A 15,266-nucleotide genomic window follows, 5' to 3' on the forward strand; every position below is an offset into this window, starting at 1 on the left:
TATGAACGCCGGTGCTTTTCTGGAGCCAGGACCTATGACCAATTCCTCCTCAAGTCCGTCAGTCTCCAGAGAATCCTGTTCTCTGATTATGCCGACTTCCAAGGTGATCTTTAGATGTATAGTAGGTAATGCTGTGGCCAAAGTTTCAATTCAAAAATTAACAAACCTTACATGAATGCAAATAGTCTAAATAAAGGCATAGAAAATACAGTCCAACAAAGTCATGTGATATAGCATTGAATGAATAAATAAATGTTCTTTAGGCTCTTTTAATAAGAATTTTTAAGGAGACATAGAGCCAATCTCTCTCTGGCTTACTCCCAAAGGCCCCAGGTAGTCAGACATGAAGCAAGAGCAGAGGCACTTGGTGGGAGACGCTGCAGGCCAAATACTGAGGAGAGCATAAACATCTTCGTGAGCCCAAATCCAGAAAGCAGAGGCAGAGTTACAGACCCATGGAAAACAATAGGGCCAGAGCCCACAGTAACAGCAATCACAAGGAAATAGATTTTCTGGATAGACTTGCAGGCTAAAAGGTTAGGTAATAACTCCTACCAGATTTTCTCCTCAAATAATGGCAGTACTCACCAACCTAGAAACAAGCTACGATCACTAAGACTTCACAATCACTGCACCCCCTCTCATATCTGACTTTTGATGCATTAAATATACTGCTAAAGGAGGCCAGATTCTGGTCCATTGCTCCATTTCTGCACAGGAGCAGACATCGCTAGTTGACCACCAACAACTAGTTGGTACTTCTCTACCAATGGAAGCCCAATTTTGCTCAGGGTAAGAATGTACTCACCTAAAAACTCAATTTCCTCAAATGTGCATCAACAGATGAATCAAGAGTGTATATCCATACAACGGAATATTATTTGGCAATAAAAGTAAATGAAATACTGATACATGCTACATGAATGAACCTCAAAAACATTATGCTAAGTGAAAGAAGTCAGACACAACAGGCCACATGTCACATGACTGTGTTTATATGAAAGGTCCATAGTGGGAAAACCTGGAGAGACAGAAAGTAGGTTAGTAGTTGTGTAGGGCTGGAGGTGGGGATGGAATTAGGAGTGACTGCTAATGGGTATCAGATTTCTTTTGGGGATGCTAAAAATGAATTTGATTGTGGTGCTAGTTGTACAACTCTGTGAATATACTGAAAAAGCATTAAATTGCACACTTTAAATGAGTGATATGTAAATTATATCTCAATAAAGCTGTTGGAAAAAAACCAATAAAACCTAACTTCCCAAGGTGCCTAATAGCTAAGGGTGTCCCTGTGCCACAGTTCTGACCTGTAAGACATTGATGGAAGTATACTATGGTACAGTCAATAATTTCTCATAAAAAGGACTCAGCATGGGGCCGGCCCAGTGGCATAGTAGTTAAGTTCGTGCGTTCCACTTCAGCGGCCTGGGGTTCACGGGTTTGGATCCCAGACACAGACCTAAACACCACTCATCAAGCCATGCTGTGGTGGCATCCCACATATAAAATAGAGGAAAACTGGCACGGACATTAGCTCAGCATCACTCTTCCTCAAGCAAAAAGAGGCAGGGTGATTACAGATGTTAGCTCAGGGCCAATCTTCCTCACCAAAAAAAAAAAGGACTCAGCTAACTCATATTTTTTGCCTATATATAAAATGTATGTATTCAATACACTTACGCAGGATATTCATGTGCCCCAGAGAATTGTTAAATGTTATCCTGCAATACTATAGGTAGAATGACTGTAGAAACAAAAATTATTGACAATGAGCTACTGTTTACATTTTTGTTTTCTAGCCCCATGAATTGTATCACCTCCTTTTGTATGGGGTGGGGGTGAGGGGCACGGGAGAATAACACCTGGTAAACAATCTTTCAATAAAGTCAATGAACTGCTTCATTTTGGATAATTATTTTCATGTATTACACTAAATAAAGTTAACCTTGTAGAAGTATGAAACAATTTGCCATTGGGCTAATTACTCCTGTAAGCAAAGAAAAAAGCAGAGAAAATGAAGTAAAAAGGTGGTTGGGAGGTGGGGCTGGGGGGTGCTTAAGCCAGCATTAGGGTGGGATCTGGTCTTCCCTACCAATCTGTCTCTTTATTTCGTGCTTTATTGGTTTATATTACATAAAAGTTAAAATTCTTCAAATTTGAATTGAATATCACATTGGTGATAGCACAGTATTTTAAATATGAGATAATGTTTTTAAGGAATTAGCAGACTTTTTTTGTTGAGGTCATATTGGCTTATAACATTGTGTAAATTTCAGGTGTACATTATTATATTTCAGTTCCTGTATAGACTGCATCATGTTCACCACCAATAAGCTAGTTTTTATTTGTCACCACACATATGTGCCTCTTTATCCCTTTGCCTTCCTCCTATCCCCTTCTCATCTGGCAACCACTAATCTGTTCTACTTAACTATGTGTTTGTTTATCTTCCTCATAAGAGAGAGATCATACAGTATTTGTCTTTCTGTCTGACTTATTTCAGTTAGCATAATACACTCAAGGTCTATCCATGTTGTTGCAAATGGCATGATTTTGCCTTTTTTTATGGCTGAGTAGTATTACACTGTATAAACATACCACATCTTCTTTATTCACTTATCCAGTGATAGGCACTTGGGTTGCTTTCACATCTTGACTATTGTGAATAATGTTGCGATCAACATAGGGGTGCATAAATCTCTTTAAACTGATTTTATGTTCTTTAGATAAATACCTAGTAGTGGGTTAGCTGGATCATACAGTATTTCTATTTTTAATTTTTTGAGAAATCTCCATGGTGTTTTCCATAGTGGCTGCACCAATGTGCATTCCACCAGCAGCATATGAGGGTTCCCTTTTCTCCACATCCTCTCCAAAACTTACTTCTTGTCTTGTTAATTATAGCCATTCTGACAGGCATGAGGTGAATGTTATTGTAGTTCTGCTTTGCATTTCCCTAATAATTAGTGATGTTGAACATCTTTTCATGTGCCTGTTGGCTATCTGCATATTTTTTTGGAAAAATGTCTGTTCATATCCTCTGCCCATTTTTTGATCAAGTTGTTCATTTTTTTGCTGTTGAGTTGTGTGAGTTCTTTACACATTTTGAAAATTAACCCCTTGCCACATATATGATTTGCAAATATTTTCTCCCAGTTGGTGGGTTATCTTCATTTTGTTGATGATTTCCCTTGCCATGCAGAAGCTTCTTCATCTGATGTAGTCCCATTTATTTTTTTCTTTTGTTTTCCTTGCCTGAGTAGACATGGTATTCAAAAAGATACCGCTAAGAGTCAAAGAGTGTACTGCCTATATTTTCTTCTAAGAGTTTTATGGTTTCAGGTCTTACCTTCAAGTCTTTAATCCACTTTGAGTTAATTTTCATGTCTGGTGTAAGATAACGGTCTACTTTCATTCTTTTGCATGTGGCTGTCCAATTTTCCCAGCACCATTAATTGAAGAGACTTTCCTGTCTCCATCGTATGTCCTTGGCTCCTTTGTTAAAGATTAGCTATCCATATATCTGTGGTTTTATTTCTGGGCTCTCAATTCTGTTCCATTGATCTGTGTGTCTGTTTCTCTATGAGGATCACGCTGTTTTGATTACTACAGCTTTGTAGTATATTCTAAATTCAGGGAATGTGATGCCTCCAACTTCACTCTTTTTCCTAAGGATTGTTTTGGCTGTTTTGTCTTTTGTTGTTCCACATAAATTTTAGGATCCTTTGTTCTATTTCCGTGAAGAATGTCATTGGGATTCTGATTGGGACTGCATTGAATTTGTAGATTGCTTTAGGTAACATGGACATTTTAACTATGTTTATTCTTCCAATCCATGAGCATGGAATATCTTTCCATTTCTTTATGTCTTCTTTGATTTCTTTCAATAACGTCTTACAGTTTTTCAGTGTATAGGTCTTTCATCTCCTTGCTTAAATTTATTCCTAGGTATTTTGTTCTTTTTTTGTGATTGTAAATGGGATTTGTATTCTTGACTTCTCTTTCTGCTAGTTCATTTTTAGTGTATAGAAATGCAACTGATTTTTGTATGTTGGTTTTGTACCCTGCAACTTTGCTGTATTTGTTGATTTTTTTGTGGATTCTTTAGTTTTCTATATATAGAATCATATCATCCACAAATAATGAGAGTTTTACTTCTTCCTTTCCAATTTGGATTCCTTTTGTTTCTTTTTCTTGCCTAATTGCTCTGGATAAAACAGCCAATACTATGTTGAATAAGAGTTGTGAGAGTGGCTACCCTTGTCTTATTCCTGTTCTCAGAGAAATAGATTTCAGTTTTTCACCATAGAGAATGATGTTGGCTATGGGTTTGTCATATATGGCCTTTATTATGTTGAGGTACCTTCCTTCTATATCCATTTTATTCATTTTTTTTTTTTATCATAAATGGATGTTGGACCTTGTCAAATGCTTTCTCTGCATCTATTGAGATGATGATGTGATTTTTATTCATTTTGTTAATGTGGTATATCACACTGATCGATTTGCAGATGTTAAGTGATCCCTGCATCCCTGGAATAAATCCCATTTGATCATGGTGTACAAACCCTTTAATGTACTGTGGTATTCAATTTTCTTAGATTTTTTGAGGATTTTTGCATTTATGTTCATCAGTAATATTGGCCTGTGATTTTTCTTTTTTGTGTTGTCGTTGTCCAGTTTTGTCATCAGGGTAATGTTGGCCTTGTAAAATGAGTTAGGAAGCTTCTCATCCTCTTCATTATTTTGGAATAATTTGAGAAGGATAGGAATTAAATGTTTGGTAGAATTTACTAGAGAAGCCATCTAGTCTGGGACTTCTGTTTTTTGGTAGGTTCTTGATTACTCTTTCAATCTCTTTGCTCGTGATTGGTCTATTCAGATTCTTTATTCCTTATTGATTCAATCTTAGGAAGTTGCATGATTCTAAGAATTTATCCATTTCTTCTAGGTTATCAGGTTTGTTGGCATATTGCTTTTCAAAGTATTCTATAATTGTTTGTATTTCTGTGGTGTCCACTGTAATTTCTCCTCTTTCATTTGATTTTATTTATTTGAGTCTTCTCTATTTTATTCTTAGTGAATCTGGCTAAGAGTTTGTCAATTTTGTTTATCTTCTTAAAGAACCAGTTCTTATTTTCACTGATCCTTTCTGTTGTTTTCTTAGTCTCTACTTTGTTTATTTCTGCTCTGAGTTTTATGATTTCCTTCCTTTACTGACTTTGGGCTTTGTTTGTTTTTCATTTCCCAATTCTTTTAGGTATAGTGTAACCTTGTTTATTTGAGATTTTTCTTATTTCTTGAGGTAGGCCTGTATTGCTATAAATTTCCCTCTTAGTACCATGTTTGCTGCATCCCATAGGCTTTGGTATGTGTGTTTTCATTTTCATTTGTCTCCAGGTATTTTTTTATTTCACCTTTCATTTCTCCATTGATCCAATGGTTGTTCAGTACCATGTTGTTTAGTCTCCACATACGTGTGACTTTCCCAGCTTTTTTTCTTGTAGTTGATTTCCAGTTTCACAGCATTGTGGTTGGAAGAGATGCTTGATATGATTTCAATCTTCTTAAATTTATTGTGGCTTGCCTTGTTTCCAAACATATGATCTATCTTTGAGAATGCTCTATGTGCACTTAAGAAGAATGTGTATTCTGCTGTTTTGGGATGGAATGTTCTCCATATATCTGTTAAGTCCATCTGGCCTAGTGATTCGTTTAGACCACTGTTTCCTTGTTGACTTTTTGTCCGGATGATTTATCCATTGACGTAAGCGGAGTGTTAAGTTCCCCTACTATTATTGTGTTACTGTCAATTTCTCTGTTGGTCTGTTAATAGTTGCTTTACATACTTTGGTGCTCCTGTGTTAGATGCATATATATTAATGTGTTATGTCTTCTTGGTGGAATGTCCCTTTTATCATTATATAATGCCCATCTTTCCCTCTCATTTTATTTCTTATCTTGTAGTCTGCTTTGTATGACATAAGTATGGCTACACCCACTTTCTTTTGCTTGCCATTTGCTTGGAGTATCATTTTCCACCCCTTCACTCTGAGCCATCCCTATCTCTTTAGAGCTGAGATGTCTTTTCAGTTTATTGTTGGGTCTTGTTTTTTAATCAATCCAGCTACTCTGTGTCTTTTGATCGGTGAATTTAATTCATTTAGATTTATAGTGATTACTGATATTTGAGAGCTTAATACTGCCATTTTATCTTTTGTTTTCCAGATGTTCTATATTTCCATTGTTTCTTTTTCCTTGTATTTCTGTCTGCCATTTCAGACTGGTGGTTTTCTGTGATAGCTTTCTCTTCAAGATTTGTGACTCTGCTCTTATTTTTTGTTTTGTGGTTACCACGTGGTTTGTAGAAAAGACCTCATAGATGAGATAGTCCTCTTTATGACAGCCTCTTATCTCCATTGGCTTATGCAGGTTCCATCCCTTTCCTCTTTCCCTTCTATGTTTTTGTGGTCACAAATTACTCTTTTTGTATTATAAGTTTCTGACCAAACTGAAGTGTTTATAGCTATTTTTGATGCTTTCTTTCCCTTTATCCTTTATGGTTGTTTGCTAACCTATCCTGATATAGAGCTGCAATTTTCTGATGTTGTCCATATATCTCCTCGCTCAAATCTTTATAACCCACTGCCTTTTTGTTTCAGGTAGGAGGGCTCCCTTCAACATTTCTTGTAGGGCAGGTCTAATGCTGATGAACTCCCTCAGCTTTTGTTTCTCCTTTATTTCTCTGTCATGTCTGAAGGATAATTTTGGTGGATAGAGTATTCTTGGTTGATAGTTTTTGTCTTTCAGTATTTTGAATATATTATTCCACTGTCTCTTAGCCTGTAAGGTTTCTGTTGAGAAGTCTGCTGTAAGCCTGATGCTGGTTCCTTTGTATGTTTTTCTTCTCTCTTGCCGCCCTTCATATCTTTCCTTTGTCATTGACTTTTGACAGTATTATACGCCTTGGAGAAGGTATTTTTGCATTGACATAATTAGGAGTTATGTTAGCTTCACGTACTAACATGTCCAGTCCCATCCTCAGGTTTGGGAAGTTCTCAGCTATTATTTCTTTCAATAAGCTCTCTGCTCCTTTCTCTCTCACTTCTCCCTCTGGGATACCTATAGTCCTTATGTTACTTCTCCTAATTGAGTCAGGAATTTCTTCATTTTTAAAAATCTTAGTTCTCCTCCACCTGAATCATTTCTAGGTTTCCATCTTTGAACTAATTCTCTCCTCCAAAAGGTCTACTCTATTTTTAATGCTTTCTAAATTATTTTTTATCTCATTATGCTCTTCATATCCAGAATTTGTTTGGGTTTTTTTTAGAGCTTCAATCTCTTTGGTGAAGTATTCCTTCTGTTCATTAATTTGTGTGTGTGTGTGTGTGTGTGTGAGGAAGACTGGCCCTGAGCTAACATCTGTTGCCAATCTTCCTTTTTTTTTTCTTCTCCCCAAAGTCCTAGCACATGGTTGTATATCCTAGTTGTGAGTCAGCCTAGCTCTTCTATATGGGATGCTGCTACAGCATGGCTTAATGAACTGTGCTTAGGTCCGTGCCCATCATCCGAACTGCTGAACACTGGGCCACCAAAGCAAAGCACGTGAACTTAACCACTTGGCCACTGAGCTGGCTCCTGTTCATTAATTTTATCCTGAGCTCACTGAACTGAGTTTTCTTGTAAATTGTTGAGTTTATGACTGCTATTTTGAATTCTCTATAGTTAGATTGTAATCTTCTGTTGACTTCAGGTTTGGTTTCTGGAGAGGTGTCATTTCCCTTCTATTCTGCTGTGTTACTGCAGTTCTTCATGGTGTTTGATGAATTGATCCTCTGCTGGAGCATTTGTGGTAGTAACCACCTTTTCTTATTTGGGTACAGCTTTGGTTACTTTGGTTTTGAGCTGCTTCTGATAGTACTTGACAGCCTGCACTTTCCACCCTCCACTGCCTCTGTCAGAAGCATTGTCAGCCCTCTTTGTGCTGCTTGCACCTCTGGGGTTGCTGGTGCCTTGCTGCTTATATGTCACTGCAGTCTCTGGTGACACCACTGGAGTCACCAGGCTGCGAGCACTTCTGCTGCTTCTGGGGTCACCTGGGTCTCGGGTTCCTCCAGTGTCTGTCTCTGGGCTCAGATGCTGCTGTCCTGTGCACCACCTGCACTGCTGTTCCCAAGGTGTCTGGGGGTGCTGGTTACACTGATGCCAGGGATGCTGGGTTCACAGGTGTTGGTGTCACTGGTGAGAGCTCAGGGCCCCAGGGATTTGTATGCAGCCCCTGCTGCTGGTGGAACTGGTGTTGCGGGTACCACTACTGGAGGCTGGGTCACCAGTTCTTCTGTGGTTCCTGATGCTTCTGGTTGCAGGTTCCAGCTGCCATGGCTAGGGGACAGGGACAGGGTAGGGCAATTTTTTCTGCTCCCACCCTGCTTGCTTGCAGCTGTGCAGGTTGGGTCGCTGTCACTGCCACCACTCCACCATCACATGGGTGGGACCACCGCTGCCACTCTGTGGGTATTTGCATACATGCACAGGGCCAGGCTGCTCTTGCCCCCACTCAGTTGCTCAGGCTGCTGTGTGAGGATCTGTGCCCCAGATCGCTGCTGCCAGGGGATGCAGAGGGGGCTGCTCCCTTACTTTCACTGCTTCCCAGGGGTCCAGTTCACCCATCTTCAGATGTATAGCTGCATGGATCTCTTACGCATTCTGTTGTGCTGTGTAGGGAATCCTCTGTTGGTCAACGGATATCTATTTGGTTGTACTTAGAGGGGAGAGACAAAGGGAACAACTCACTCAGTCATGATGCTGATGTCGCTCCCGCTTGACTTTTTTTTTTAAAGCCCCTCTAATTGCTTTCTTGTGCAAATTTAGAGGTATTTACTCATCAATTCATTAAATATTCAACCCTACCATGTGTCAAGCACTAATTAAGCAATGGAGATTCAGACTTGAGGGAAACATAAGTTCTTATCCTCAAAGAATGCACAGCCAACTGGTAAAAATAAGCCCCCATCTTACCTTTGTCAGAGTGCAAACCCAGGGAACAGGGGTGGAAAGCTCCTGGAGGTGTGGGGTAAGGTGTCAAGGAGCCTCCTGGGTGCCCAGGCAAGCTGGAGTGGATCATGACATTCTAAGATGAGCAGTACATGCAAAGGAAAGGACACATAAAACAGCACAACGTGCTCAGGCAGGAAGTAGTGAGTCAGTGAAAAAGCAGGAGGTGAAACTACAGAGATGAGTGGAGGCTTTGTGCACACAGGAGTTCTGAACTCTACCCTGAAGCTTTGGGAAACTGAAGAAGGGTTTTAAGCAGGGACAGCAGCTCAGTTTTAGGAGCATTACTCTAGCAGAGACTGGATGGACAGGTTAATGGTCAAGGTCAGATAAGCAGTTATGGAGGCAATGGGGTGATGATGGAGGAAAGCAAGGTGACCATGAAGGGTTTGAAGTCCTGAGAAGTGAACTCGACCGAGGCAGACTTACATATAATGCGAACGTTTAAAGTTTTGTGCACCACCTCTTTTCACTCTCACATTTTTTCCCCAACAAAAACATAAGCTTTACCAGAACCAAAGGGACTGGGGGCTAAAGAGGAGATGCTTTCGTTTGTAGACCAAATGACAAGACAGATGAATGTCTCATACCCCAAAGGCATTTTTCTCCCTCTAGTGGATTATTCCCAATAGCCTGAGAAACATTTTCTGGCACTGTAGCTTCATTTGGAAAACAAGCATGCTCTCCCCGCCTGTCATCGTCCCCCACCTCCCCAAATACAGTATTTCTTTGATCTCCTCTACTTACTGCTCCATTCCCTTCACAGCAAAACTTCAACAGTGTTGACTAAAGTAGGGTCTCCACTTTCCCACCATGTATTCATATTTCAACCTGCTCCAATCCTTGCTGCTTTTGTTGATAACCTCCATAATGCCAAATCCCACAGAGGCTTCTTTCTCCATTTTGAAATGCTTTTCTCCCTGGGCTCCCATGACTTTCTTCCCTAGACCTCATTTTCCTGTTTTTTGTTGTTGCTTTTTCCAACTACCGTAGCTTCTTCTCAGTCTTTTCTTGTTCTCTCTTCTTCCTTCGCTGGACCATTAAATGATGGCGCACTCATGACTCAGTCCCAGGACTTCCTCTCCATCTATACTCTCTCCCAAAGCAAGTTCATTCAGTATCATGGCTTTAAATATGGTCCATATTCTACACTCCTACCTTTATATGTTCAATGAGACCTCTTCCCTGAGCTGCAGACTCTCATCTATCTACTCGAAATCTCCACTTAGATGACAAACTGGCATCTCAAACATGGCCTACAATAAATTACTGATTCCACCTGCCAAAGCAAAATCCTGTTACTCCTAGAGATTTTCCATCTCAGTATATAGTTGAGCCATGCATTCAGATGCTCAAACCTCAAACCAACTAGTCATCCCTGATCACTCTCTGTCCTTCTACACTTGACTCCAACATCCAATGGATCCATGCCCTGTCTGTTACCTTGAAAATCTATCTCTAATGTGTCCCTTCCAATCTTCCATACCACCCAAATTGGTCCAAAACCACTACCTTTTCTTTCCTAAACTATGCGATGGTTTCTTAAAGAGTCTCATTACTTCCTCCCTTGCCTCCCTACAATCCAATTTTCACAAAGAGTTGGCATAATCTTTTCTAAATGAAAAATCAGATCTCATCACTCCCTTATTTAAAAAATCCTTGAATGAAATTCCATTGTATCTAGAATAATATATGTGTCCCATGGCCTACAAGGCCCTGCTGTCTGTTCCTTTGTCTCCCAGTTCTCACCTGGAATCTTCCCTTCCCTAACTACATTCTAGCCACACCAGCTTCTATAGTTCTTCCAGAAGCAGCAGCTGTAGGATGAATAAGAAGGGCTGAGACTGGACACCACTTGTTCCTGCTTTAAGGCCTCTGCAATTATGTCCCTTCTGCCTGGATCGTCTCATAGCTGGCTCGTTGTCATTCAGATCTCAGCTCAAATGCCACTTACTCAAATAAGCCTGGCTAAATATTACATCTAGTTATTCTCTATGATACCATTCTGTATTTTTTTTTTTTTTTAAAGATTTTATTTTTTCCTTTTTCTCCCCAAAGCCCCCCAGTACATAGTTGTGTATTCTTCGTTGTGGGTTCCTCTAGTTGTGGCATGTGGGACGCTGCCTCAGCGTGGTTTGACGAGCAGTGCCATGTCCGCGCCCAGGATTCGAACCGTCGAAACACTGGGCCGCCTGCAGCGGAGCGCGCGAACTTAACCACTCGGCCACGGGGCCAGCCCCCCATTCTGTATTTTTTTTCATAGCACTTACCAAAATCTTACTTATGTTCATTATCTGCTTCTCCTAACCAGAATGTAAGACCTAGAAAGTGAGGAACCTCATCTGTTTTGTTCCCTGCATATCTTGAGAGCCAGACATAGATTGAGCACTCAATAAATACATATTGAATGAATAACCCAATCCTCCTTGCTTCTACAAATACAATTTTCTTACAATGGGGGTGTTATAAGAAAGTACAGAATATAATATAGCTCTAGGTCACTAGAGCCAACTTATAATACAGTGCACTTTGTCAATTTGCTTCTTTCCTATAAAAATTACATTTTCTGCAAAATCTGTTTAGTAATATATACAATCTATGCAGAACCACTGGAAAAAGACCAGCCATGGAAATCTTATAACTGCTCTTTTCTTCCAGTGACTCCAGGTAGCTTACCAAGAAAAATCTATTTAAACTCTTATTAAACTACCTACTAAAACAAATACACAAATATAAAATAAAACAGCTTTTGAACTGATCTTGCAAATAGAACTGTGATTTCCAAACAATGCACTAACCTGAACACACACAAAAAATGCACTGAATGTTGGAAGGGATGCTAGAGATGAACCACTCCATGTGTAGAATACATAGCAAGTGTTATTATTTGTTGATTGAATGCCTTCTAAGATTGCAGGTTGTGAACAAAAACATCTGCAACTTATAAACAGTTCAAAAAGCTTTTTAAAAATCAGCCATTTAGGGGGCTGAGTATTTCATAAAACCAAAAGAACCAGTGTTAATAAAGGGTACACAGAAAAATCATGCTCTTGGCATGCTTGTGGCAGAGCATGTACTGTATGAACTATTTTTCCAGATGTGCTGATTCATAAAGCTTCTTCAAAAACAGCAAAAGCTTCCAAATGCTATGCATTCTCCCTTATATACCTGTGAGGATGAGGGTGGAGGCAGGCACCTGCAGGTCTACCTATTTAGGAGGACCACTCACCTCTGCCTTAGGCCAACCGTCACCAAGCATAAATACAGACATACCCCTAATTTAATGGTTCTGGAGAAAAGTTTCAGTGTTGTAATACTTCTTTGTAGTAATAATCCCAACTTTTTATTAGAACCCGGAGGCTGAGCAGAGTCAGCTGTAACTGTGTTAGGGCTTGGGAGTCAGAGTGAAACACCCATGAAATAAAACATGGATATCCAGCTGTTGCATGTCCAAAGGCTTATCAGACACAACCAATCACTCATTATGAACAATATTTTCAATAGTGACATAATAAAAAACAAATCCTTTAATTTTTCAAGTGTTTTAAAAAACAATTTTATACTTAAGTCAGCCTTGAAGATAAGCACAAAATTTACCAGTTTACATTTTTTTTTTACCCATAACAACTCAAGCACCCACTCCGTGCATAGCACTATTCCAGGTGCAATAAAAGAGATTCTTAACCTTAGAAACATGATTTCACTTTCTGGAATTGTATTATCTCCTTTTCCAGAGAGTAAAAATAAATAAAATCACCATTGTTTACTACTGACCAGCCCCAAACTCACTTTTCTGGCTCACGGAAACACTAATTTCTGCCAAATTTAAGATGTTTCAATGAACTCAGCTCCTACTTCCCCCAAAATAAGAAAGCAGAACTCTTTTCCATTAAAAAAAAAAAAAAGAAAGAAAAAAAAGAAATAATTTTCCAAGAAAGGGTAGTTTCTGGTAAGTATTTTAATTTCTTTTTTTCTCTAGCTTTTTAAAAAAGTTTTCTTCTCCAGTATTGCCTTTTCCTGTATAAGGCAAACCAGGCATCTTTTTATGCTGCTTTTCTTTTCCTAAGAAAAAGTAATGCATCTTGAAGACAAACCATTCCCAAGACTAATGATAAATATCGAAAAAACTTTAAAGGTAAATCAGCTACATTACCTTGAAAATAAAAAGCAGTTGGCACTAAGATAACTATTCCAAATATCTGTGTTTAAACAATTTTAAAAACTGTTTATTTATTTTGCAAGAATGTACCCCTAGTCCAAAGTAAGTATGTTTTAAAAAATTTTTGGCCAAAAAATTTACAAAAACCTTTTCAGTTCAACTTAATAAAAGTGATTCTAGAAAATATTCCACATTATTAAGTCTGTCTTAAAAGTTCAGATTCTAAAGCATTCCTAAGGCACGGTGTTCTGGAAGACAAATGTGCTTCTGTTGGTGTTGTGTGATGGATGAAGCGTCTGTGACTGGCTCTAAGTGAGCCCTGACAAGCACCTTCCTCCTGCTGCTGGGGGACTGTGAAAGGAGAGTCAGACGTAGGCCCCCAGGGCTGCATGGAACTCTGTGAGACACTGTACCAGCTGCTGGAACTTGGGCCTCTCCTCTGGATCTAAGGCCCAGCAACAGGCCATCACAGCAAATCTGCAGAGCAACAAAAACAGAAAATATGGCTAGTAACGATACAGTACTCCTAACTTTTTGGTCAATTTGATGCCAGTTATGTTTTCTGTCTAAATGTGGGCATGGAGAGGATGACATATTAAAAATCAATCAATATTACTATCTGTTGGCAGTTCTAAAATGAAAAGAAACTAAAACGAGTTATCTGGATTTTATGTGTGGATTTCAGTTCTTCATGACATCATATCAAAATATATCAGCAGAGGCTGGCCCTGTGGCCGAGTGGTTAAGTCCGGAGACTCCACTTCAGCGGCCCAGGGTTTCGCTGGTTCGGATCCTGGGTGCGGCCATGGCACCACTCATCAAAACTAGAGGGACCTACAACTAGAATATGCAACTATGTGCTGGCGGGGCTTTGGGGAGAAGAAGAAAGAAGAAAAAGAAAAGAAGATTGGCAACAGATGTTAGCTCAGGTGTCAATCTTTGGGGGAAAAAAATTTAAAAAATCAAAATACATCAGCAAATACAGAGATTTCATGTAAATACCTAAAACACAGTCAAAATTATAACCTATGCTATCCTGTATTTAAGTTATGAGAGAAAGAACTTGAGAGGAAGAGGAAGGTTTATCTAAGCCCTAAGAATCCTTGACCTACGGTAAAATCAGTGCAAAAGCTGCCACCTCGCCATGGTATAGAAACCCTTGGGGGATTCAGGAACTGAGACCACACTCATCTGTGCACTCAATTACCCTGAATAGCCTCCTGCCCATCCCAATCCCATTATATGGGAAGATTAGCTATATGATGAAAGCAGGAAACAGGAACTCGCTCACTCACTAGCCCAGAACATCTTCCTTATATATCTATTGACACCAACTGGCAAGGCAAGATGACAACGAGAAAGGCTTTTCATAACTAAGTGTGTCCTTAAGGTTATCTAAATAAAAGTCAGGTACTCACTCCATGCAGAATAATCGAAAGAGTATTCAGTGTTTTCTCACTACGTACATTAGTCTCTTGGATTAGATTAAGCACTACAAATATAAGACGCAAAAAGTCCTAATGTCAAATGCATTAAAGAGTGAACAAGTCTGGCTGACTTTCTGGTTCTCTATAAGAGTCTAATTCAAGTCCAAAGAGTCACTATTCTCCAAAGGGAAGTCTCTGTACATATGGACACCTGCTCTTTTTCTTTTATCCCAACATTGTAAACAAAATGAAACCCATGTCTTCAAGCTCAGAAAAACTTACAGTTCATCAGGACAGTTGATTGGCTGGGCTATTCGGTAACCATCTTTCAGGTACGCAGCCATCTCAAAGGGGTCGATGTCCACGTAGGGTGTTTGGCCAAGAGTCATGAGCTCCCAGAGTGTCACTCCAAAGGCCCACTATGGAGAAGAGCAGCAACACAATGAGAGGATATTGAAAACAGGTGTCAGAGTGCTGCTGCCTGTGGCTGTGTATGGACCAAAAACAGATGATCAACCAATTCTTAAGGAAAGCAAAATATTCTCTACAAAAAGAAGCCTACCATACTCAATTTCTCTCGCTGGGATAGAAAAGAGCATTCTAATGAAGGCATCTTTTAATGTGAA

The 15,266-nt window shown here is 39.4% G+C and overlaps 1 protein-coding gene across 1 annotated transcript in view; it reads right to left on the reverse strand.

Annotated features, from left to right (window-relative positions):
- Positions 1 to 12,548: 12,548 nt before the first annotated feature.
- Positions 12,549 to 15,266, reverse strand: part of RYK (receptor like tyrosine kinase) — a 138,341-nt gene continuing 135,623 nt past the window's right edge. Inside the window, exons 16-17 of the mRNA XM_046641052.1 lie at positions 14,923 to 15,059; positions 12,549 to 13,690 (exon numbers count right to left, since the gene is read on the reverse strand). Of these exons, the coding sequence (XP_046497008.1) occupies positions 13,579 to 13,690; positions 14,923 to 15,059 (249 nt within the window). The 3' untranslated portion in view covers positions 12,549 to 13,578. The remainder of the gene's footprint in view (positions 13,691 to 14,922; positions 15,060 to 15,266) is intronic.

The sequence above is a fragment of the Equus quagga genome, chromosome 1 (genome assembly GCF_021613505.1).
Source record: "Equus quagga isolate Etosha38 chromosome 1, UCLA_HA_Equagga_1.0, whole genome shotgun sequence".
In the NCBI taxonomy this organism is placed as follows: Eukaryota; Metazoa; Chordata; class Mammalia; order Perissodactyla; family Equidae; genus Equus; species Equus quagga.